The sequence below is a fragment of the Trachurus japonicus genome, chromosome 5, assembly GCF_045865225.1.
Source record: "Trachurus japonicus isolate A0001 chromosome 5, Traja_1.0".
Taxonomy (NCBI): Eukaryota; Metazoa; Chordata; class Actinopteri; order Carangiformes; family Carangidae; genus Trachurus; species Trachurus japonicus.
The window spans coordinates 35,706,728-35,733,710 of NC_140911.1; the positions used below are offsets into that span (position 1 = coordinate 35,706,728).

Below are 26,983 nucleotides of genomic sequence, written 5' to 3' on the forward strand. Positions count from 1 at the left end.
CATCATTATCTGCAGCCTCTCACTTAGATAGGAAAAAAAAGCATCCACTGTGTATTGCTTATGGAGATTAGTGCTGCCCCTGTATTCTAGAATTATGCACTCACAAATTTGAGTTTTTCCACACAATTTTACCATCTGCACAAGGAGGTGTTTTAGTGAGCATGACGAACGCTCTGTCCCTCACAACCCCACAGCCCATCTCTGTGTGACACACACACACACACACATACACACACATCTTAACAGCAGCGACGCTGAATACATTAACATTTTGGATGTATTATATTTTAGATTAGTCAGGATGTGTCTGTCCGTTCTCATTAGACCCACTCTATGTTGCATGGTTTCTCTTTGTTTTCTCCTCTGTGAGCAATGGAGAGAGTTTTTTTATGTGTCCTTGATTCAAGCTTGCGAAACATGTCTGAGTGAAAAGCAGTACCTGCTGCTGTGCACAGGAGAAACATTCACAGAGACATGAGATCAGTCTCATTTGAATTTCTGTTTGCCTCATTCTTCAAAGTTTATACGCTTGAATGATGCAAGGCACCAAAAAAAAGAGCTGTTTCAATGTTCTATAGAATCAGAACAAAAAAACTGAACACTGTGTTTTCATCCTCATAAGGTTAGTAATGGGTGTCCTTGTCTATTTTCAGGTGATCAAGTACAAGATGTGCCGGTGCGTGAAGAAGAAACACAAAGGCCGCAACAACAATGACCGAGGAGCTGTGCTGAGCCTGGATGATGTGAAACGCCATGTCAGTAGGCTGCTTCTAAGTACTCGCACTGTGTCAGACTGCATTGCTTTGACAGGGGCACACTCTCTGCTCTGTCTTCACTGGTCTGAAGGAGCAAGGAGCGAAGGAGGATGACGAAACGGCAGAGGTGGTGTTGGTGGGGAGGAGGAGGAGGAGGAGGAGGAGGAGGAGCACACGAGAGAGTGATGAGCTAGAGGTGGAGGAAGCCACGGGAGGAGAAGACTTGAGAGACGCGAAAGGGAAAAGAAGAGATTGGGGATGTGAAGGATAGAAAATTGAGAGAGAGGAGTGGGCGAGCGGAAAGTGGCTTGAATTTAATCAAAGCTGGGGGGACAGGACCGGCAGGGACAGGCCGGAATTAGAGCTTTGGAAAGTGTGACAGCTCACTTATTTCCAAGTGTAAATGAAGCCAGTTGGCTTTAATTGTAAGTCAGAGCTCGGGCAGAGAGAGACGGGGAAAGATGTGCTCCTCCTCTGCCTTACTTGGTCATCCTCTCTTTCTATCCACCTTCATTACTTTCAGTTTTCCTCCGAGTTTTTATTATAAATCTACCTCTGCCTCTTGTCGTGTTTTTTTTATGACTTTCATGTTTTCTCAAATGTGTTTTATCCTGGATATGATGACTCCCATCCTGCACATTTGCCTTCCCTCTACCTCGCTGCCTCCTCTCCTGCTGATCGTTTCTCTCATCTGTCGTTATCCGCCCCTACGGTCGATCTTACCTGCTTTTTATTTTATTTAGCTTTTTCTCTCTTTTTTTTCATTTCTCTGCCAGGCTCCTTGCGAGAACCTGCGTACACCATCAACGTATCCTGGCAACATGCTACCTCATCACCCAGGCCAGGGCAACTTTGAAGACTTCACTTGCTGAGCAGACCCAGGCGAAGCATCAAAGTGTGCGTTATGCAACCAAAGCCAACCATACAACAAGAACTATCCGACACGGGCAGCATGAGGAACTTACACGAAGTTTAACAGAGGCACTTTTTACATAGAAACAGAGGACAAATCAAACATGACAAAGGACTTTCACCTGAGGCCAAGTGGAGAGGATATATCCCAAATATAAATACACATGTTCAATTTCCAGAGAACAATTCATGCAGCACTCCAAACTCTCTTCTATCTCTGTGTTTTCCTCTGGAATACTGCCGCAAAGGATGCTCATGGAGAAACCTTGCCAACACGGACCTCTCTTCTCTTTCAAAGGACAAAAAAAAAAAAAAAAAAAAAGGAAAACTAAATAAGGGAAAATGTACAGTTATCTCACCGTAAACAGGTGATCTGAAAAAAGAGCCCCCATGCCTTTATATAACACAGCAACACACAACGGTTTCACACAACATCGGCCTGCTAGTGGGACAAATATTCACACTGCTTACTCCACTGTACATGTAGCAACATCTGTAACTGTTGCAGCGCTCCATAACAATGACAGCTGGACTTTGTGTAGTTTGTGTGAGAATGTATCTATGTTCACAATGAGTGTAGTTGAGTGGGGGGGGGCACTTTTTGAGGGTGGTGGGGGGCGGGTTGTGACGGCAGTGCTAGTGGTAGAGGTGCATCATCTACCATTTAAAACGTACCAGTGACAATTTCAGCTCTCATCATGTAAATGCATGCTTGTATTTGTCCAGTGCATGTTTTTCATTTCATTCATAAACGTTTTGATTTTTTTTTATTTACATATATATGAATATTATAAGTACCAAGTTTGCCTCAGTGATATACAGGAAAAGCAAGATGATACATCCCATATATTTCTGTGTCATGTGTGAGGCTATGCTGTACGTGAGTGTGCGTGTGTCATGGGCGCCGACAAAAGTGACGAACGAGCGTGTGTGTTGAGTGTGCAAACGGATGAGCTGCACCTATAATTTGAGGTTGCATTTTTTCATTTCATTTTCACATGTGCCAGATGAGTTGAGGAGTCTTCATTCTACATCATTTACTCTTATCTCAATTCTGGGATGAGGTGAGGTGAATTTTTCTCTTCTTTTTCTTCTTCTGTTTTTTTTTTTTCAAGGAGAGATGATTACTGAAATCCTTGGAGTTTTGTGGGGCTCTTAAAACTTTTTTCTGTATCTGTGTTCTAGTTGCAAAAGTCTTATCAAAGCACAATACGCCAGTATGTAGAGGTGATGTAAAAGAAAATGTACTATTCTTCTTGATATATTGTCATATTATTAATATCGTGTTGATCCGACTGTTTTTCAGTTGTTCTTTTCTTTCATATAAAACATACTCAGTAATGCCTGATAATCCTGTCTCCATCTTCCAGGTAATAGGCTGGTCTATTTAGTTATCAAAGCATAAATAAAATGTAAATAACATTTTGGAAAATTGTTACTCTTCTGAGGTTTTATTCTCATCAGTGAGTTTCCTCTCTGGAGGCTATGTTTGTCATTTTTGGGCTGAATAGGTAATAGGCAAAGCAATGTATTTTTCAAGTCCAGATACTGTGCAAATGTTCATTTTTAATCACAAGTAGCTCTCAGAAAATCTGATTAAGAATTCAATGCTTCATCTCTAAGACATTTAGCAATCTCTGTTTTCTCCAATCAACATGTTATCTCCTGTTTTGCTTAATACAATATTTTCTTGGAATTAAATCAGCAGTTAGTGAAGGGTTTGAGGGCAGAGCTCTGGTATTAAACTAGATATTGCTTATCTGCTTCAGCCGTTCATTTTGGCTGCAGTTTAACAGCTGCCAGCAACAACATTGGTATTTTAGAGCACCGCACTCTTGAAATGTAATTACAGTTTCAGCTGTATGACAAAAGGATGGATGGGAAATATCCTGCACAGCCGATACAAATTTTATCAAGATTGTCAGTCAGCCAGTAGCCGCGCGTTCTGGACGGCTCCTCTCGTATGCTACTGTACATCTGGTGCTGCCAACTGCCACACTTATATTAGAAAAGCAGCTTGGTGATGCATGACTCTGTATATTACAGCCTGGTTTTACGCCCTTTAAAATGATGGGCTTGGAAAATGTTTGTTACTCAGGCGGCTGCACCTCAGTCCAGACGTAAAGGGGTTCTTTTAAGATGAGAAGTTTACTTTTGCCTGATAATTTTTTCATGATTTCTTTTAAGTGGGAAACCAAACATCAACATTGTTCATCAAATATGACCGTGCATTCATTTTTTATTATTCAGGAGAGAAACCTCAGCTGGTAGTCATGCGTTAATATTCAAGTGTTAAAGCTTCTGGGAACCAGCTCCAGCATCTTATGAAGATTTCTTTTTCCTGTTTTCAATGTTTGAAAGATGATTTTGCCCCCTGATGGTTTTATTATTTTCTGTTGTACCTGCCAGGAAGACAAATTAATCAAGAAATAAAAAAGATGATGCTGTTCACTTCCTGCTGGCATTTGTGTCTTTGTCTTAGCGACAGTCAGCGACTCTGAGGTTTGCAGGGAGGGTCAGGATACAGGAGAGCTGCCGGCCAGTGACAGAAATCCTGCAGACGGTGCTCTCTGCATCCTGATAAGGCTCCGGGGCCAAGCAGGTGGGGGTGTTTGAGCGATTTCGATATCAGCAGGAGTTTAGACAAAGTGGAAATCTTTCCAAAATAATGTGAATTAGCAAGGATTCCCTGCAGTCTGGTGGCCTTAATTGTTGTTGGCAGCGCCTGAAATCTTGGCAAAACCCATCTCTCTTCTCTGAATGAGGTGAAATCATTACGTGCCCTCATTCACTACCTGATAAAAAAAGATCAGAGATCTGCTCCCTCCTTGCTTTCACCTTGTTGGCTGACACGCAGCCAATCTGTGGGTAGTATAAGTGATGGTCCGGTAATGGAATCCAACCCAAACTGCGTGTCCTAAATGTCTGTAACACCCTCAGCTAATCACCCCCAGGCAGCTGGATGTGATTTAATATGGGCCATTTTCATGCAGAGATCTTTTAATGAATTTTGTTACAATTATTGTTGGGCGCATGTTTTCACCCACATCTGTCACTTTAATCATGGCTTCTGCTGCCACTGGACATGCGTTCAGACTCTGGATCCTTTTTAAACCAGAACTAATTTCCTCCTAATCCTGTTATCACATCTTATTATCTACATCAACAAGGATATTACACCCCTGTTGCACAATCCCTCATTGTTGTGCACAGCAGTTTTCTCATTTTCAATCACTAAATGAACACATACACAAATCTGACTCTGTCTGGGCTAAATATCATGCTGATGCAACAGTTGTTTAACTTTGTCCAAGACCAATCATTAGTTTGGCCACATGCTCAAGTTTTATCTCAAAACTGCTACATGTCTATCGTCAGTTGCATCATCAATGTGCAGAAGTCATTATAAAACTACAAGGTTTATCATACTATATCATACATATATCTTTTATGGTTTTACACCACCAACAAATAGTTCAAAAAAAGTTCCAATGGGTAATAGGAACACAGCATAATTGGTTTCACTCAACCACTGCATTTTTGAGGTATTTGAGTATCTATAAATATTATATTCTGATTTATTCTTCCATTCTAGGACATTCGATTTGGTAACTATTGCTCTCTCTGGTCCACTACATCATGCATTTTTTATTTAGAATATAAAATTTCAAACATTTACAATGATGTATATCTGCTCACACTTGCAACAATGTTACTTTTGGCACTCTAACTATATTTTGATGCTCATACTTTTGTGCTTCAACTTCAGCAACATTTTGAAGGCAGAAAAATTTCTACTATTTAGCTTTAATAATATTTTGCTGCACTGCTATGAAACAGAAGTATTAAAGAATTGGTTCACGGTAAAGATAACTGGATATTGACTCAAGCAGAGCAGTGATTTTTAGTATGCATTGGATTACTTTATATTAATGGATATATATACGGTGTAGGGGGTTGAACTGACGCCCCAGCTTGTATCATCACCCTCCTGCATGTCAGATGAGTCACGTTAATGGTATAAATTTAACCTGTCAGATCTCTCAGTCCAATTAGGATGCTCAGCCTTTTGTCATAGATCAGGCTGCAGCCTGGCTCCTCTACTTTACATTCAGCTCATTAAGAGGATTAATAATTATAGCACAGTTGGATTTTTCAGCAGTGGAAGATGTTGTATTATATTTCAAACTGGGGTCCACCTGATTTGGCCTTTCATTTAATTAATATGTGAACCCTGATTTATTTGTTTTGTTTTATCATGAAGTCCACAGATAAACCTGATTATCTTTCATCTTCCTCACACAGTTTGTAAAAAACCTCTCTTGAGATTTGAAGGACAATGCAGAAAATCACATATTGAGTTCCATAAATGAAGACTTTGCTGCACCTTGTTCCCAAAAACATAATTAATTCCCCCTCCTCTGTTGTATACACTCGCACAAGCACACTCTGATCAAACACAAATAGGCTATGCAAACAGATGGGATGCCATGTTTTGTACTGTTCTAGCACCATACTAATTGGAGGGAAGTGTAACGACATCGACGTTTGGAGACAAGAAAGTGTTTGATTCTGTAGCTGACTTACAGGGCCCCAGCCGCTCCACTCTGAACTTGTTGTTTACTTACAGAAGCCACTTCAGAGGTTCAACATCCCATCTCATCTCACTGTCTCTCTGCAGATCAAACACAATAATGAAGAGATGGATTCAAAGGAGGTCATGTACAACTGTATCACTTCAAAAGCCATCCTGTCGTGGGCCTAATAAACAAGGTAGGAGCTGATTTACTGGCTTCTGAGCTCCTGCTGTGATGAAGGAAATGAAATGATGAATCAAATTATTTTGATCTCAATTCACAAAAAAATGTAACACTTGCGATTTTTGTGATAACCATTTGGAAGCGTGGACAGCCAGTGGAAGAACATGAGACTTGGCAGTCAAGTAGATTACTGGCAAATTAGAGATACAATCAAATCTGTTCAAAAATGGTCACAGAATAATTCTTCATGATTGTGGGATTGATTAGGACATTTGTGACTATAATGTCCTCAATTAAACAATTTAATTTTAATTATACTTCATTTACTTTAAATGCACAGGTTGAAAAATATCTTATCAGTCCATATATATGTGAAAAAGATTTAAGCACTTGAGTTGCTTTGATTCTTATCCTATCACATAGTACCACCAGAGAGGCATCTGATTGGTCTCAGATTCATTCTGCAGCATGAGCTGACAACCCTAAACATACAGCCAGAGGTCTGCAGTGATACGAAGAAGAAGGAGTTCAGCAACAAATGGACTGACTGCCGTGCCACAGAGCTCTGATCTTAACATCAGTCTGGAATAACATGAAGAGAAAGAAGACACTGAGACAGCCCAAATCCACAAAACTGTCCAGAGTTCTGCAACATGCTTGGAACAGCCTAAGTACCTCGAAAAACTGGGTTCAAATGTACCAAAGAGAACTGGTGCCATTTTAAACGCAAAGGGCAGTCACACCCAGTATTGATTTGATGTCGTTTTTTCCAGCACTTTGTATGTAACTGATTTTTAAAAAAGCAAGTCGTGACTTGACTTTATAGCGCCATAAGCCTTTGCACAATTTTTCCAGTATATGTCCAATTTAAAGTGCAGATCCTGCCCATAGGATCCCGCCACACATTTCTCTGTGAAAATCTCCAGATGTTGTTTGGTTTGGTTTCAATTCCACTTGCGTCTGCAGTGTCAGGAAGACAACTGAACTGTGTGTGCACACTACACAAAAGGATGTTAACCTTGTCACTCCTCCAACACACCCAGACAGTTGTGTTTGATATGGGTCCACTGCACATCTCAGCAAACATACTGATAGGCCTACATAATATTTCAAAAAGAATGAATGAAATTAATTTTGAGTTGCACAAGCAGTAACTAACCTCTTTACTGATTCTGTCACTACTCTTTACAGCATTCACAGTATTAGCCTATATAGCTACAATAGGCCCTTTATAAAAGAAATCGACACCAGAAATTGGCTATCAATCATAATCTGAAAAAAGATTAGTGAAAACAATCATAAGAACCTGCAGGTCTATCTAAATGAGTAACTTTTTGTTTAATGGTAAGGAATTAAACATGAATTGAAAACTCAGTTGTGTGTTTTAATTGCTTTAATTGAAAACAACACATTTATAGAATGTTATTGCTGTTGAAACATCAGAGTACTTCTTCCACTTCTGATTTTGTGATATTTCCAGACATGATTTATCAAATAGTTCATTCATCATCATACTCATCATCCTAATGATCACCAGCAGCAGCACCGTCGGTGCAGTACCACCAGCGTCCAGCAGAGGCCGCTGAGGCTTCGACGCCACCCGACGCTCTGTTCTCGCTCTCGCGGTAGCTCCGTGCCTCCAGCGGCGGCGACATTCAGAGAGGAGATGGCGGCTAGAGGGGGCTTTCAGACAGCACCGACGGGTGGAGGTGGCGGAGCAATGGGACCTGGACCGCCGGTACCGGGCGCAGGGCCAGGCATGGGGCCCGGGACTCCGTCTGGAAGGATGGGCCCGTCGTCGGCCGCGCAGAACCACATGTACCGCTCCCCGATGCCCGGGCCTGGCTACCCGGTGAGATATCACTCCATCTTGGCTCCTGACGCGTTAGCCCGTCCGCTAGAACAAAGCCTCTTACCAGTGCTTTGTCACTGGTGGCTAGCGTTACCCACCGCCGCGGGTGCGGGCCACATCCCGGACTAACTGCAGCCCGGCTGAAAACTAGTTACCCACGAGAAACGTGTAAAGCGGCTACTTTGACCCACTATGAAGTTAGTTCATGGTTTGAATCCGCTAACCCTCCCGCCCGCTAACTATGAGAAGAGCTAGTTGGTCACGGTAGCCAATTAGCTTAGCCTGCTAACGTCGCTAGCTGCAAACACCGGCGAGTATTCAAAGTAACAGGGCTGAAAGTGTTTTGAAAGGATGCGTTACAAAAAACACATCAATTTAATAATAAATGCTCGACTTCATGGAGTTCAATCGTTTGTCGAAGTAAAGTTGAAAGCTGCAAAGTGAAGTCGCAGACATCGTGTACTTGTGAACGAAGAGGCTGCAGTTTGAATCGGGCTCTGACCAGGACCGGGCTGCACTGTGTGTAGTAGTAGTTCAGTGTGTTGCTCACCAGCTGGTTCTCCCCAGCCTGAAGATATCACAGCATTTATGTGCATTTGGTAAACCTCAGGTCACCAAGGTGGCGAGGCTACGACACAACCAACAAGTGGACCGAGACTGATTCCACACAAAGTTTGGCATTTTGTCTGCAGCTTTTCAAGGTTGTGCTGTTTAAAAGTGATGCTGGATCTGCTCTCAAGTTTATTAAATTAATCAAAAATGAGTGGCGAGGATATGGATTTATTATAATTATTTTTTTATGCAAACAATGTAACAACTTGCTGTTTCTAACTTCTTAAAATATGTGGTTTTGATACTTATCTTTTCCAGACATGAAAGAAAACTGAACATGTTGGTGACTGGGGCTGGTCGGAGAGGACCAGCCCCAGTATGTTATATTATAAACTCATATATAAGGGAAAACAACTTACTATTCAGTAAAAACAAACAGACAAATCAATAATGTAAGGAATAATTGGTCACGAGCTGACTTATCAAGGAGGGACATAAAGATAGTATCATACAGTTTCAGATTTCAGTCCGTAGCCTATGCAGAAGCACAGTCTTGGTGTTTTGGGAAATTATTCAACCCACTGTGTGATGTCTGTTATCTAATGCATTATCATTAGATAACTAATTAACATTAGTACCCTCACTTAAAATGAAGTATGGCCATCAAGATATTCTAGCAGTAAAGAGACAGCTGTTAGGGGGATATGAAGGCAGTAAGTGAAAAGTACTTGACAGTGTAAACATGTTGCATCCTACTTACACACACATTAAAAGTACCTAATATCACTGTTACTTTTTGAATTACATTACTCTGCACTTAGAAAAGTCGCAACTTTTCCACCAGACATTTTTCATGCATACAATTACCCAGCTTGTAACTGTTGTGAATGTGTTTGTTTAGCAGCCAAATTAAGTTACACTAAATAAAACACAATTACTGAATGGAGGTACTAGAGTATAAGGTCTGTAATGGTTTAGAAGGAAGGAAGAGTGTTTTCTCCTCTAATCATTTGGAGCACCAAATGTCAGAAGAAAGTTTATGAGAAACATGAGGTGAAACAAACCTGCAAAATCATCATCATTCCCTTGAGAGCATTGCGTGTTTTTAGCCCAAAGATATTACTGATATAAATCCAAGGAAATGTGAGACATTAGAAAAGAGCTGGATTGCCATAGTTGTTTCTTTAACTTTCTGTTGATGTAATAACTGACTGATCGATGCAGGTCTACTCTCTGTGAGCTTATGGTTGCACTTTGCTTAAAATAGCTAAGTAGCCCTGAGTGGTTTCTCTTGTTTTTTCTGTGACACATGCTGCTGCTTCTTTTCCAGCATGTCACACAAAGTGAGTTAGTGAATTTATCCACGTGTAGTATTAGATTATAGCTTTTCATATGCTGATCTGTGGCCCAGTGTACTGCACTGACACTACTGTGTTGGATCATTGGTTGTCTCAGGCTGATATGTGATTTCTTAGACTAGGGATGTAAACAATTAATCGACCATCGATTAATTGTCGATAAGAATTTAATCGATTAAATTACTTGCAATTAATCGTTCCTTTTCAATGGGAGTTTTACTGTGAACTGTAAACAAGCAAAGCCGACATAATGTAGCGGATCTCTGTGTAAACGTGTGCAGCGCTGCGCACTGCAGCACACAAGGGAGAGAGGGAGAGGAGGTGAAAAGAGACAACAACACCTGTTGTAGCTATACGGGACTCGGGCTGTACCATCGCTAACACACAGACGACCAGTGAGTAACGAGTCAAAAAGCCGCCGACACGGAGCTGCCTGAGGAGTTGTAATGCAAGACGCATTACGGCTCATTTGCAAAATACCTTTCAATGGAAACACCCGCAAATAGCAATTGCACTTTTTCGAAGTTTCAGAAATATCGCTTTTATTTTGCGAAAATCTGTAATGGAAACGCAGCTCTCTCATCTCATCTCATTATGATAGGACTTCAACCTCAGAGCTCTCTGTCTTCAGACTGTCCTGAGTTCAACAAATCAGTTTATGCTACTGTGATTTAAGTAGCCTAGTTAAATACAGTAATCATAGTGTAGTGGCAGGAAAGACCATTTAATCTGTAGATATTGTGTTGGCCAAGAACAAGTTCAACTTAAAGTCAGAGGAAAAATGTTTAGGGTGTTTTTACTGTTCCTAAATGTAAAAATGGGTCACATAATTTGATCCTCAACATTATTTAAAGGTTAAATAACGTGTTACTTAAACATTTTCATTGTGCTGTGCTCTTAAAATAAACTAACAAATACTAGTGTAAGTCCATAGGCTAAGGAATGTTGAGCTTAAATTTTCCCCTTAAATTTAGGTTCTCAGGAAAATCGCCACTTATCAATTCATCGATCGATAAGGTCTATCAACTATCGATTAATGAATTACTCGATAATTTGCATCCCTATCTTAGACCCACAGTAGAAGATTTAAACATTTAAATAAGTCTTTTGATCTAGTGGAGTTGAAGTGTTTGCTGCTTAGCTACTGACAGCCAACATAGTCATTTAGTGAAAGGATGTTTCGTCTTTTTTCTCTTGACGTCCTTGACTCCTTTCGCTCATACAAGCAGCCTTTCACAACGCAGTCAAAGAGGCTTCATACTCTGAAAACCGCAGAACTCCAGTTGTTCTCAGGTAAACCAAGGTTGTGCTGATATATAGTGTAAACAGCACTGAATGATCGACATACAGTCCCTGTCTGCCCACACTCCGCTTTGTGGAAAAGGCAGAGTGCATTCGTCTACTCTGTATTGTTGACAAGTCAATGTCCGTCACTCTTTCTCTCGTCACCCAACGCCATAGGCTGAGGAGAGAGCGCCTTTAACTCTCTCTCAGTTGTTGGAGTGACTGCTGGAGGGGAAAGCTGCAATCAGTGATTTTGTCACTCATCTGCTGCTCTCACTTGCACTCATGCAGTCAGATACACGAAGTCGCCTGTTTGAGTTCTTAGCACATGGTTTGGTGAGTTGGCACAGGCGTTTGTTCTGTATTTACTTACTTGTAGGAGTTGGTATTCAAGCTGTTGCTACCTGTTGTCGTAGGGCTACCATGCAGACTAAATACAAAAAGCTGTGTTCATATTTCCTTCAAAAGCACTGTGATCTTTTGTGGTGCTGATTTTGAACTGTTTGTCATGTAAGAATGTGGTTTTTGTGTGTTGTGTCGCTGTATTTATATTCTCAGAACTCATTTATTTGATATGTATTTTATGTTACGTGTCACAGCAAACGTAAGTAAGCCAATAGACAATAGCTGTAGTGAAGGATTGTCAGCTTAGGAGACGATCTGTTGTTTCTTTCATTCAAAAGACATTTCAAAGCTTTCATCATCACATGTTGACCTTGGGAAAACGGATTGCTTTACAGTGGACCCGCTCTGTATCACTTCCAGTATGTCAGATCAACAGCAATCCATGGACCCACAAATTCATCTAGATATACAGATAACCAATTCACTTGTTAATTTGCATCCATAATTGGCTCATCTTACCCCATGTATATATTAGAAAGAACGGCAGTCTGCAGATTTCACTAAATTACATTTCTGTTGCTAAATGTGCGGTGTATTTCATATCGGCAACTGATGTGCAGCACTATTATGTTTATAACTACCCATTTATTCCTCTGGACAGTGTATGATAGTGTTCAAAATGACACCTTTCTGTTTCCATGAAGGTGAATCGAAATGTAATTAAAACTACCATGTAATATAGATTCATCCATTTCAGCTGTAAAAAAACACATTCTGGGAGTGCTGAAGTGGTGCACAATTAACATCCACCAGCAGAGTACCAGCTCTGTCACCTTGAGCACAATTAACCATGTTACAATGGGAAGCACGTAAGGGATGTGTGTGACCTTCATTTTGCTCAGAGAACCAATACATAGTTGAGATATGCAAAATAAGAATTAACATATGATATACATTTTTAGGGCTGCAGACACCTGGTGTTGATAAGTGCAAGTTACAGCTCCACGCAGACCAGATTCCTGCAGTCTGAACAAATTTGGGGGTGAAAATAGCGAGAACAAATGAATCCTGTTTCTCATCTGCAAAGCCTCATAGCAGGTGGCCAGATACCTCTCTACAAAAAGATTCAGTGGCTGTGAAATGACTTGTGAAATAGAAAACCAATGCCCAGAAACTCCCCAAGCCCCCCCCCTTAACTATTAATTCTTGCCTTCTTTTCTGTGCAGAGACCGGGCATGCCTCCATCCAGCCGTATGACACCACAGGGACCAGCCATGGGGCCCCCGGTGTACGGCAACAGCCCCGTGTCTCGCCCTGGGATGCCCGGGGTGATGGACCCGTCTCGTAAGAGGCCGGCCCCCCAACAGATTCAGCAGGTTCAGCAGCAGAACCGCAACCAGCAGTGAGTTCCCCCACCCCCCCTACTCTAGATCAGCAAATGAAGTGTTGTGATGATGTTAATGCAGTCAGATTTCCACACGTGTTCTTGTGTTACCCAAGTATTGCAGAGGAAGCCCCAGATTTAAGATTTTAACAGGCGTCTTTGTCCTGTTGTGCAGAGGCACAGAGCCACTCTGACTAATCTCAACTCTATCTTGTTTGGATAATTTGTTTTTACAGCACAAAGAAGAAGAAGATGGCTGATAAAATTCTACCTCAGAGGGTGAGTATTTGTCAAACAGTAGCGCATGAAAATCCATTCATTCTGGCCTTGAGTGCATTGGAGAGATTATATCTGCAAGTTCATATGAATTTTAATTCAGGTGACTGAGAAAACTATGAGAGCTGGTCTTTAAAGAGCTCCATTTAAAGCTGTAGGATTAAGAGTTCGTGCACTTGACATTTTTGTCCGTCTCGTGCTTGTAGGGTGGTCGTGTCCATGATGAAAGATCTTTGAAAATTGAAGAACTGCAGCAGAAAAAGCTTCTTAACTCTTTATGTCCTTAATATTCTTACACTCCCATTTAACTCTAACCACAGGGTATCTGCAGGTCCTGAAAAGATAAACACAAACACACACAATTGTGATTATAATTACATTAAGATTAGATTTATTATAACTAAGTTCATGTTTTTGTCTGCCTGTAAAGTGTTTTTAAATCACAGCTTACTCAGACGTACCCATTACTGAAAGAGAAGTTAAGCCACGCAGACTTTTTCATTCCTGTAATTCCTAAAGTTCATTAAATACAGAGGAGCTGGAGCTGCTGCATTACCCTGCTAAGTTACATGCAGTTACTAAAATATGTCAGCAGGCAATTATACCCACCCGCCAACGTATATCTTTGTACATATGGTTTTCTTAAGGCTGTGTACAGTTCCTCTTCAAGACGGAATAAGTGGACAAAAATGTAGCCATTATGTTTGTTGAGAATCAGCATGTGGAGAAATGATTGACAGAGGAGTGGTTTAAGGTTTGAACTTGTTAACTGTTGGACTAGTGGTTACCAGTATCCTTTCCTCTGTTCCAGATCAGGGAACTGGTCCCAGAGTCTCAGGCTTACATGGATCTGCTGGCTTTTGAGAGGAAGCTGGACCAGACCATCATGCGCAAAAGGCTTGACATTCAGGAGGCCCTCAAGAGGCCCATTAAGGTACAGCTCAATTAAACTGTGCACTGCTCAACTCCCCGATTCACTCGTGTCCATACCTGAGATTAATTTCAGTGTCGTCCAGAAGCTCGGGGGCCTCCATGGTCCCTAGGACTGGTCATGCAGAAGTGATGCCATTTTGTAAAGGCTTGTTAATCCAAACTGTCTGCAGGATTATAACAGGCTGCCATAGAAAGGGGGGGATTATCTTTTAGGCTTCAACCCATATGGATTTTTGAAGCAAGGAGAGATTTCATGTTTTCATTTTTGTAGAAAGTAGATGTTTATTTTTCAGACTGTGTTTACATAGAAGTAAGCAAAAAGTTGTCATGCTAAAGAAAACAGCATGTCTGGCAGATGTTTGGCTATCTTTTACAGAATAGAGTGGAGCTGTTCTCTCATTGCCTTGAATAAATTTGACTTCATCACATGCAGTGCAGTTTCACTGACATGATTTTTAAGGCACACTATTAAGTCTGTGTTGAGCGATTAATATAACATTAATTTAAATCGCTGTGTTTTGATTGTTTTTAGCAAAAAAGAAAGCTTCGGATCTTCATATCCAACACCTTCAACCCAGCAAAACCAGATGCTGAGGATGGAGAAGGCACTGTTGCATCATGGGAACTACGTGTTGAGGGGCGTCTGCTGGAAGATGTAAGTTAATCGGAGGACTGTATTCATATTATTTCTGTAGATATGTATAAATCTATCTGATTAATCCTACATAGATCTGTCCTTCAGTATTTTTTCGCCAAAGTCCTTATTTGATATTAAAGTTTTATCGATTCAATATCAGTCTCTTTAATGCTTTTATATTTTAGTATTTAACCACATAACTGTTCTATTCTATTACTTTTTATTGAGACAAATTGCAGAGATAAAGCACCAAATGGCTCACAGGGATATCTTAACTTGGTAATCATTGTATAATCATAAATTGGTGGACGCATGGCGTATTTCAGTTTCATTTCAGTCGTTCATCAATTTTTAATTCATTAGGCTACTTTCCCATTTCAATAGGATCAGTCATTATTCATGGTCAGTCCTAATAAACTGCTGTAATTACTCTTATGTTACTGTCCTTATAGGTGTTGATCATGGATTGCAGCAGACACAGATATTTTAAACAACTGTGCTTTCAAACGTAACTCGTTTTCAACATCAACATTAATAATAATAACTGTATTTGCTTTCCAGACGGCCGTGTCCAAGTATGAAGCCACCAAACAGAAAAGGAAGTTCTCTTCTTTCTTCAAGTCCCTGGTGATTGAGTTGGACAAGGACCTGTATGGTCCAGATAATCACCTTGTGGAAGTAAGATTATTATTTGACGTGAAAGATACCATTTAAGATTTCTGTTGAAATTTTAATTTAAATTTTTCACACTTTACTTGCATCATTGTGATTTGACAAATTAAAATAAGAAGAGCTGATGCAATGTTTGTCTGTAGGAGTCATTAAAGTAGACTTTATAGTACAACTGCTGTATTGGATTGAGGTGTTGTGGTCAGTTACCACTAAGAATCAGTTTTGTGTTGCTCCACTGATGATTTTAAAACAGTTCCTTTAAATGGAGATCATCAGTGTACAGACTGATCAGTAAATGTTATACTTTCATTAAAATCTCCCCTGTATGACTCCAGTGGCACAGGACCGCCACCACCCAGGAGACTGATGGTTTCCAGGTGAAGAGGCCAGGTGACGTGGGTGTTCGCTGCACCGTCCTGCTCATGCTCGACTATCAGGTGACGTCTCATAGTTTCACTCTGCCTCTTAGCAGACCGTGTGGTAGTGCTGCCTTCAAGTGCTCTTTAAACATTTGGCTTGAGCAAAGATTAATGGAAGAGAGCCTGAGTCATCATCTGACAGCAAATTTACCTTCGTCCAAGCAGCCCCCTCAGTTCAAACTGGACCCTCGACTGGCTCGTATGCTGGGGATCCACACCCAGACTAGACCTGTCATAATCCAGGCCCTGTGGCAGTACGTCAAGACCCACAAACTCCAGGACCCCCATGAGCGCGAGTTCATCAACTGTGACAAGTACCTGCAGCAGGTGAGTGGAGTGAGTCAGTTTTTTTGATACAGAACATTTTGTTACTTTAAAATAGAGCAAAAGAGGAACATTTTCTCTCTAATCTAACTGATGAACACAAACTGTAGCTGGGATGATCAGCAGCCTTGCAGTTGTCCTGCTTTATTCCTGCTCATGATGTTGCACAGCCACTTTCTCTATCATCACTCTGTCCTTTTATGGCGACTCTCTCTTTCTGGCTCACCGACCGGTTTCCTGGGGCATTCCTTTCTACTCTGCCAACATAAACAGTATTGTAGAAAGTCTGTTTTGAATTCCTACAAAGTTAACCTATGGAATAAATTTAACTTGAAAGCTTATGACAACCATCCTTGTAAATACACTCCTTTTGATTTGGGAGGCGGAAAGTGTTGAATAGAGCTGCAACTTTAAACACTTGCTTTGTTAATAATGCAGTGAAACTCTCAGTAAAAATCAGCAGTTAATAACACATTCAAACAACCGAGTCAGCAATAAACCTTAGAATAAAAAGAAGATTGAGCAGAGGAGGAAGTAGATTGTTTAGAGCAGAAATATTTTTCACAGAGGAGGCTGAGCCGTAAAGCAACAGAGCCAAATACTGTCACCTTTGCTGAGTCAGCTGCACCCAGGCTGACTTGTATACCTGAAATCAATTTTAAGAAGAACTTTTTTAATATAGTAAAACAATAAGGTAAATGCGGATGCAACCAAATCCCAATATGAAGTGGACCTTCACACCAAATTGTTGAAGACCACAAAATTGATAAGTTTTGTACGGTAATTATCGTTTCTGCTCACAGACGGGGTGAAATAAAGAAAATACATTTCCTATTTATTACTGCTATGTAAAATCTTATCTTGCACATTTTATCTCACTAACTTTGCCTCTGATTAAACGTGTGTGTGCTCCTCTTTACCCAGAAGGGAGGCTCAGGCTTCTGAGGGGTGGGGGTAGCTCACTTTGTCACTTCCACAGTCACAATCAAATGCTCGAAAGTGGGGTTGCACACCAAGCCAAAAGGGCAAAAAGCCAAGCAATCTGTCAAAATGTCTAGAATGATCCATCATATACATGTGGAGAAATGCACAGTTTTTAGCTGCTGAGCTCTTAGTTTATCTGTTGTTGCTCCAAGTATGTTATGTATGCAGCCCACACACTGAGTTAACAAGATTATGTCAACACAGATTACTTTTAGGGATTTATTCAAAACAATGTTGTTGCCATTTGCTGTAAAGATGGTTGATTTAAATACAGTTCATAGAAGACAGTGAAGCTGTGTCAATTCTCCTGGTTTTTTTTTAGTTGTTTTTTTTCCCCACCTAGAAAGATAACAGTGACTTTGAAGCACCAGAACAGTAAACTTTATCGTTACGAGAGCAGTGGTACCATATCAATCAAAAGCTTAACCATCCCAAATGGTAAATGTACAACTTGAAGTTTACTGCATGAATTTTATGTTTGCTATACTTCAATTTCTTATTTTGTCAGTTTGTAAAAAACAACTGATGTAATCATTAATTTGAAGAACAAAATATTATCATTGCAATACAAATTCCACTGAATCAATACTTGAAATAGGGCTGTGATGAGCAATTATTCACAAGAATGTCAAAAGATTTAAAACTGTATTTCAGTTTCACATGTTTCAATATTGCATCTTTTGTTCGACCAAAAGCTTAAAATCCATAGGTTTATGTTTACAAAGGACAAAAAAAGAGGCAAGCGTTCACATTTGAGAAGCACAAACCACCAAACTGTTTGACTTTTTGCTTGATAAAGTTCTATAAAGATTTAGTTATCAAAGTAGGTGTTTCTGTTGACCATGTTCCAGCTCTTGTTCTTGTTCTAGCTAATAAAATATTATTAAAATATCCCCACGTGCAACTAAAATTGTGTTTTCAATTTTATTAGTTCACTTGAGGTTTTTAAACAGGACTTGTTTGCTTGTCACCTTCATTTGCAGATTTTTGAGACCCAGCGGATGAAGTTCTCTGAGATCCCGCAGCGCTTGCACGCTCTCCTGATGCCCCCAGAGCCCATCATCATCAACCACGTCATCAGGTAACGTCAAACAGATATATATACAGCTATATTAAGGCTGAACAATTAATCTATCTTTCATTGTCATCGTGATATCAACATGCGCACGATAAACACATTGCAGTAGGCTGCCTGAAATGCAATGAGTACGTTTTATTTACAGGTGTCACGCCTTCACATTCATTTTCAGAAAGACACAGGAACAGTATGGTTAATATGCTCACCTGAATATTTTCTTATTTATCGCAAGTCATATCGTTATCGCAATATTGAACAGTGTCATCTGTGTTTTGCTGATATCATGCAGTCCTAGTGTATATGTGAAATACTGTGTCATGATCTTTCCTAATTCTGTTTCCAAAGGCGTACTCTGCTTTATATTCCCACAGCTTTTTAACAGTAGACTTTGTTTTTCAGACATCATAGAGAAGCTGTGTCAAGTGCTGCAACATTTATTGATTAACATGATTCATTTGTTGTCTATAAACTGTCAGAAAACAGTGAACTCTGCCTATTGCAATTTCCCAGAGTACAAGATGATGTCTTCAGATTCCTTTTTTCATCCAGGCATTGTATCAACACTCATTACAACCTATATGACAAAATCAATGTTGGCATTTAGCCTGAAAAACACTAAAAAGATTAAGTGCCTGTCAGAGTAGGTGCCAGTTTTCTGAATCTGTTAAGCAGCTGATTGATTAAACTCACGCTGTTTGTCTTATTTTTTGGCGAATAGCAGAAGTGGTTTTTAATGGTGGTCTACTGTTTAAATCCAACCTTGTGTATTAATTTAAACACCTGTCGGGGTGATGGGACACAAAGTAAATGTACTGTTAAAACTGTATTAACTGTAATAGCGTGGACCCCAATGACCAAAAGAAGACTGCTTGCTATGATATTGACGTGGAAGTGGACGACACACTGAAGACCCAGATGAACTCGTTCCTGCTCTCCACGGCCAGTCAGCAGGAAATAGCAGGACTGGACAACAAGGTAGGAGCCGCCACCAGCTGTGCTTTTTACAGTTAATTTTAGACGGACCTGTGTGTGCACTTTTCCTGTTTCCTGGAGGTTTTATTGTGAGGTTTAGATCTTTTGTACCAGCAAATTGACTCCTCCCGAAGAACAACTTGAAATAAGAGGAAGTCACTTTACTGTATTTTGCCCGTGGGTTTGAGACTGCACTTAATTATTTTCCTTCCATTTTGTATCGATGAGCAGTTTCTAATTGTAACTTGTCATTTTGCCATGTGGCAGCTTCTATTTGCTGTAACTGCGAAGGCAACTTAAGCACATCGATTTCAATCTAATGTGAATGGGCAGGAGCTTGTTTTTTTCTCCTTATCTAGCCCCTGTTCATTGAGCCTGGAGTGTCCATTATTATGTTTTATTTTATTTTTTTCCATTTTGTGTGGCCTGTCGTGGGCAATTTCATACATATCTGCTCCCTCAAATTGTTGCCGGTGTATTATTGCCTCTGTTCTCTTAAGAATAGATTTGAGGTCAGTCAGGTCTTCTTGACCTCCCGCTAGCAGCCATTACATTGGCTGGGATGACTGCTATCACATTGATAAGGCATGGAGCCATTCTCCTTCAAGACGTCCCCCCTGTGTCGAGACAAATCGACAATAATAATACATACACAGAGTCTGTTTACAGTGTAGAGGCGCCATTCATTTTGTTACTTTATTCTGGGTTTGGTGTCTGTTGCTGATGTACAGCCTGTTCCTCCCAGCCCAGCATAAAAAAAACACAGTTTGGAGCAGAGCACATCTTAGTTGTCTCAACATGTGTAGTTTATTTTTGACATTTTAGAGAACACCAGATCCATGTAGATTAATTTTGAGTTTGCTTGGTATAAACTGTGTTATCTCTGCCCAGGCCCAAAGAATAGCAAATCTAATCTTTCTGGTGAACCTGTCAAGGACTCCACGGTCCTTGAGTTGAGTGGAGTGAAGCAGCCAGATGTGCAGCTGACTTGACCTTGTCAGTCTCTTTACTACAGCAACATCATGTTTTTCCTTGTGCACATGGTCACTTTGGAAAAAAATGTTTGATTTGTCACAGCTGCTTCTTTTTGGATATTGAAAAGCAACTGATTAAACCTGTGAGGATTGCAGTATTTTCCTTTTTAAGAGTCTCTCAAGGCTGTTTTTGTTGTCGTAACGATTATCATTTAGTGTCTCAAATACCCAGTTGAATTATCAGTAGGGTTTCAGATAATTAGACATTTAGTTTTCACATTCTTCAATCAAAGTTTTAACCTGGGTTTTTCTCTGACGTCTTTAGATCACTGGTATCAGTCTCTCACAGGGTCATTAATCAGTTCAGGCGATCTGAATGAAAGAGGAACCTACTTAGAGAGGTTATTCCAGTTTATTAAGCAAGTCACAGTTGTCAACCAAAATGAGGAGGAAGAAAGATCTTTATTAGATGAAATGCATGCAGTAGTTTAATATGGTGAGGTCCACAGGGAGTCAGCTAGATAAACTGTCATTAGGGACCAAAGCTATTTGACTCCCTTGCCTTTTTAAAATGGACAGAGAGGCTGTTTGATGCTGCAGTCTGAAATGGATTCAGCATACAGCATGAATGTGCTTCACTTCTGCTGCTTCACGTGTGATTGCGTTTCACCACAGTAACTCTTTATTAGGGTTGTTGTTGGCTCTAATTTTGGTTTTGTTTATGTGGAAGTAAAAGGAAATGTATGTATTTTTTTTAAAAGGGCAATAGATTTTGAAATCTTTCTGGCCTGATTATGAGAACAAGAAAGGATTATAATATCCCATTAATTTTGGCTTTGCACTAGTGCAGTTAGAACAGATTTCTGGTTATATATCTTTTTTTGAGAAAAGTAGCCCAGGGCTTAAGGGATGAAGGAAACCTCAATCTGTCCTTAGCTTAGTAATTGAGTGTGATGTTGTATTTGATGAATGACTGCCAATTAATATTAAATCAATACCGAGTTAACCTACTTTAAATCTTCTGTTTCATTCTCCACAGATCCATGAAACCATTGAGACCATTAACCAGCTGAAGACCCAGAGAGAGTTCATGCTGAGTTTTGCCAGAGATCCTCAGGGCTTTATCAACGACTGGCTGCAGTCCCAGTGCAGAGACCTCAAGGTCAGTCCTGTCTGTGATGACCTCAAACTTGCAAGAAACTTGACACACACTAGTTTTTGTTCCAGTATCACCGTAGATACCATGGTGCTCCTGCTTAAAAAAACAAACCAAATGTCAACACATACAGTATCACAGCTATTGTCAGTGCAGAATGGATGTCTATTTGTTTCATGTGTGCTGTGTTCCTGTCTCAAACTTTAAAGCACAAACCCAGCTCATCATTCATTCAGAAGAGTAAGCACTTTTGCCTGTGAATGTTGAGCAGTCATTCAGCTGGAGGTCCCACATGGATCAGAAAGATGAAGAAGCAGCAATAACCAGTTTCTCTACTGACAGTAGCCTCTGTGGATCCAAATGCATCACAGACTTCTAGTGTTTTGAGTAGGAGGCCTGACTCATCCATTGCGGCTTTAAACATGAATTATCTTGCCATTACTGTCACAACTGTTATTTCTCCACTCACCTGCTTAATATCAGCCTGTTCTCCTGTAGTGTAACATCATTAGGCAGAAGACGATTGAATCACAGCACCCCCCCTTTTTTACTGCATCATTGTGCACAGAGGGTAAAGTACAGAGGCTGTAAAACTTTACAAACCAAGTCGCGTTTGAAATTCAACCCAACTGCTGAAACTAACTGGTGGAGGTAGAGACGGGTGATGGAGGTCAGTGCAGCTCGAGTCCGCCGGCCGCTCTCAGCTCAGTGTTGACAATCAGAGAAGTTGGCTCAACAGTTTCTGACCCTGGTCCCACCTCTTGTATTTCAGTCCAGGCTGACTGAGTATTCAGCTGTCAGCAACCTGGCAGGAGAGAGCTTCACTATGTGTGATGATTTTATAACTGAGCTCTGACCAGGACACATAGATCTGAGCATTCCACATCACAGTTGAACAAAGTCATTAAACATGAGTCTCGCAGGTAAATCACGAGTCATGTCAAAGCCCTATATAGGAGTTTGGTGCAGGATGGCTCTTCACACATGGTAAATTGATGTATAGAAAACGAAGATTTGAGCATTGTTTCTGTCCACCCTGTGCATAACACGTAATATGTATCACATGTTTCTGAAGGACCAGTTCCTCCTGTGTAGGTGCTTTTTCTCCCTGTATCCAAATTCAAATCTGGTGGAAATCGGTGTTAAATACAGCACAGATTTGTAAAAGCTCTTTGAGGCAAATTATGTGATTTGCACTGTAGAGAAAATTTACACCACCACATGTAGAACCATATTTGAATGCGACAAATACAAGCACCTCTCATGCCTGGAAAAGAGACCACCAGACCATTATCACCCACAGATGAAACGCTTGAACTAATGACACTCGAAATATACTGACGTTTATCATATCAAGAATCCGACAAATCAGGAAAAGACTGCAAACATGAACTCTGGCGTTGCCAACCCTGAGTAACATTGAAGTTGAGAAAAAGTCCTGCCGTCTTGTTGGAGATTATTTGGTCCTGCTGTGGTTTGCGGTGTCACAGTGACATGGATTTAAACCCAAGGTCCAGCTGCGGTGAGACAAAACCTTGGTTACGTAACTACGGACACACTGTCCACATGAGCTCCCCATCTGAACACAGGGCTCATGCTGCCAGCTCAGGCGGAAGACAGGAGAGAGTCAAAATAGAGCGTGAAACATTTAATAACATGTCTGACTGGAAGCGTGCCGGCCTCCCGTTTGCGCGCCGAGTGAGCCGATTAACCGCTGACCAGCTGTCACCCACCTGCAGTGTTTGTTCAGCCGAATCTCTGTGAAATTGAATGAATTCATTTGAGACGTCGCTGGCAGCTCCCACAGCAGCAGCTTATCAGTGGGGAGAGAAAAAAGGTCCCCTTGTGACAGCATGTTCATCATTCTGCAGCCACTGTTTGATTCAATAGATGATCTGTATCGGTATTTTTGCCTTTAAATTTATCAGCCATAGGACAAGTTAAGATGTGCTTTTGTTTAATAACGTCTTCTTGTGTGAACAGACCATGACGGACGTGGTGGGAAACCCAGAAGAAGAGCGAAGGGCTGAGTTTTACTACCAGCCGTGGGCTCAGGAGGCGGTCTGCCGCTACTTCTACTCCAAGGTACACTCTTCTTCTTCTGCATGTTCTTCCTCCTGCATTTTCTCCTCTTTTTTAGTCGTGGCTCCTCCACTTTTATCCAAACTAAGTGATCACAACAGCTCTTCAATGGGATGTTTCAATCTTGTTCCCCAGAGGATGACTTAGTGATGCTCTCACTGGGACCACATGAAGGCTGAACCCACACAGTATTGGAGCCCAGAGCATTAGTCATAAATAATGTCTCCTGCTATAGTTTTACTTTTACCCATCAACCTCAGAGAGAAAAACAGGATGAAGGCAAATAACAAAATCCAAAACTTAATCAAACAAACAAGTTATGCTTCTCTGTTCTCCTCGGGGAACAACATTCTTAAATATGTCTTCAAACCTTTTGTTGTACTGTAGTTGTACTTCAGGAAGTTCAGAAAGAATTGGGGTTTTAAAGGAACCATCTGTCTGACGGATGCAGCTGGTTCCAAAATGTCTTTACCACACTACATTCCTATGTGCAATGAAAACTCCTCAAAAATTATATTAGGTACATTTAGTTTTGAGGATAATACTTTCGTGAATATCAACAAGGATAACATGAATACACATCAGCCATCTCTCATGAAAAAGGTGCAGGAGGGTATTTTTTGTACACGCCTGTTTACTCACGTATTTTTCAGTCTTCTATTACTGAGTCTTTATTCAGATCTTGAGAGAGCATAATGAATATCTTCTTTACTGATTTATTTATTCTCTCAAATTCAAAACATGGGTAATGGCAAAATAATAACAATGTAGCTTGGTGCGACATGCAAAATATTTGCATGTTTGCAAGAAATGCAAATAAAACTAGTTTAATTTCACTTCTTATAAACAATGAAATTGGTTAATAAGTTTCAGTCTTAATGTTTTCGGTGCTGTTTTTTATATACACCATTAAAGCTGCAAAGCTACTTTTGTATCAGTCTCTCGCAGGGCTGTAACTAATGTTTTTTTCGTTGTTTTTGTATCATCAATGAATTTAATTTAGAGTTTATTTTAATAATAATTAAATGTGCATGGCCACTATTTTCACAGCCCAAGGCAACAAATTCAAATTGTTTATTATTTCTGACCAATGGACCAAAACCCAAAGTTAATCCATTTATTATCATTCACAACATTGCAAGGCAGAAAATTCTCACATTTGAGAGCAAATGGTTTTTTGTTTTGTTTTCTTTGTGTGGATTGAATTAAATAAGAAAAAATTGATTGTCAACGTTGTTGCCATTTCATTTTCTGAGACTAATCGATTGATTATTTTGGCTCTAGTGCTAATTAAAAGGTTCTTGATCTAATTGCTGGTGGTGTTATTACAGTGCCCGTTGTGGACGTTCGCCTTTTTTGTCTATGTTTTTTTCCTCCGGAGATTAAATCTGGTGTGAAAATGTCTTTCAGGTGCAGCAGAGGAGACAGGAGCTGGAGCAGGCGCTCGGCATCAGGAACACCTAAAGACAGTGTCCACAGTCTGCAGATGAGACGTGCTGTTGAAGACGACTGGCATGTGTCTGTGTGCGTGCGTGTCTGTTGCGTGTGTGAGAGAGAGAGAGAGAAAGGGGGAGATGTTAAAACTGACTTCTGACAAAACTTAGAGCAACATAGATACTAGGTGGTTTTGCTGTTAAATAGGATGTTTTCCTTTTTTTTTTTGTTCCTTCACCTTGCAGCTGCTGCAGTCTGGTTGCTACTTCAACATTTTTTTGTAAGCTTTCTTTTTCCCCTCACACCAGAGCTCCTTGAGCACAATGTATTTTCTCTTGCATGTCGAAGCGTTGCCTGGAAGCATTCCTTTTCTTTTTGACATTGTGCCCACACAAAAGAACAGACTGAACAAATAAAAAGTAGAGGGGAGATTGTCCTGGCAACTTTTAATGTATTTTTCCCCTGAATCTAAAATATCTAAAATCAGCTGGAATGTGTTGATTCTGCCAACGTGCAAAGTAAATTCACATTTCACACTCCTGACCTAGCGCCTAGATGCTTGCCCATGCAGTCCATTATTGATTGTGATTGTTTTTGTAATCACTCAGGCTACTTGGCTGCCTGTTGCTCATTGTTTTGTTTCGACAGTTTGTGCCACGGTCTGTTGTCAGAATTTATATTGCTGTGGCAAAGCGGTTAATTTTTTTAAGAGTGCCATTTAGTATGAAGTTTTTTTTTTCTCTATTTTTTTTTCCTTTTTTGTTGTTATTATTAATGATCAGTTGTTTTTAAAAATATGTATTATATCAGTACTTGTCTTGTTAGCTAGTACAGATTATCAAGGAAGTAGCTAGTATGAGTACCTCTAGTCTATATAGTTTTGTAAATACTGAGCAGAAAAAAAAAACTGAAGATGGATGTGAAGTAAAATTGTATCTCTTATCCCGGCAGATCTTTTTCTTAACTCTTTGTCTACGCTCAGATAGTTGAACCAGTATTTATATCAATCGGCCCTCGCTCTAAGAGCCCAGTGATTCAGCTCTGTGCAACGTAAAGACTGCAGTGGGGTCAGAGGTAGCACCGCTCTGCAGGGCCACATGCTGTCAGCAGTAATGTTGCCTGCAGGCTGGGTACGAGTTGAATCCTCTGCCTGTAGTTGTGTGTGTCTCCACCATGTGCAGAGAGAAGCCATAACGCTTCAAGTGGCTCGCTCTCACAGATGTGTAGAGTCCTCAGCGTCTTCGTACGCTCGCTGAAGGCCTGACGCCTCTCGGGTTTAATGGTTGTTTCCCTGTTGAACATGAAGATCAAGTGGCTGAAACTGTTGCGTGTGCATTTCGTTAACAAGTTCCAAGAATACACTAATGTGGGTTTGGGCAGGTTCATGAATTCTAATGAGTCGTGGGAACCTCTGGGGTGTAAAAACACAACACTGGGGTGGGGGGTGGAGTGGGGTAGGGTGGGCTGCAGTGTTATTTGAATCTGCAGACTTTTTCATGGACCAAACCTATTTTTCTGTATGTTCTTATTATGTTATAATAAAGGATATGTAAAATGTACCTGTATTTGTGAGGTTCTGTGTCTGCCACTCTATTTGTTTTAGTAGGTTATTTTAACTTTTATGTTTATTTTTTTTCAAATCTGCCAACACATTTTGTTCCAAAAAATATGAATAAATCATAAAACAATGCTCAAAGAAAAATCCTAAAAGCCAAGGTGACTTCTTCAGATGTCTTGTTTTGTCTAACTATAAGTTAAAAGCTCAAATAACCCATTAAGTTCAGAGTAAGTCTTAGATGAAAGTACCAATACAACAATGTAAAAAATGATTCTAAATCTG

At 40.4% G+C, this 26,983-nt stretch overlaps 2 protein-coding genes across 3 annotated transcripts in view; both read left to right on the forward strand.

Moving 5' to 3' along the window:
* The window catches only part of asic1b (acid-sensing (proton-gated) ion channel 1b), a 192,805-nt gene extending 188,684 nt beyond the window's left edge, over positions 1-4,121 (forward strand). For both annotated transcript variants that reach the window (XM_085777722.1, XM_085777721.1), the window contains 2 exons: positions 654-755; positions 1,532-4,121. In XM_085777722.1, coding sequence (XP_085633848.1) covers positions 654-755; positions 1,532-1,627 — 198 coding nt within the window. In that variant the 3' untranslated portion in view covers positions 1,628-4,121. The remainder of the gene's footprint in view (positions 1-653; positions 756-1,531) is intronic.
* A 3,959-nt stretch (positions 4,122-8,080) lies between these two features.
* Positions 8,081-26,702, forward strand: smarcd1 (SWI/SNF related BAF chromatin remodeling complex subunit D1). Its single transcript, XM_085777713.1, has 13 exons — positions 8,081-8,279; positions 13,045-13,220; positions 13,439-13,481; positions 14,290-14,412; positions 14,944-15,066; positions 15,610-15,726; positions 16,056-16,157; positions 16,305-16,466; positions 18,431-18,528; positions 19,365-19,500; positions 21,511-21,633; positions 23,611-23,712; positions 25,120-26,702. The coding sequence occupies exons 1-13, from the start codon at positions 8,094-8,096 to the stop codon at positions 25,171-25,173; spliced, it is 1,545 nt and encodes a 514-aa protein (XP_085633839.1). The 5' UTR covers positions 8,081-8,093; the 3' UTR covers positions 25,174-26,702.
* Positions 26,703-26,983: the final 281 nt, after the last annotated feature.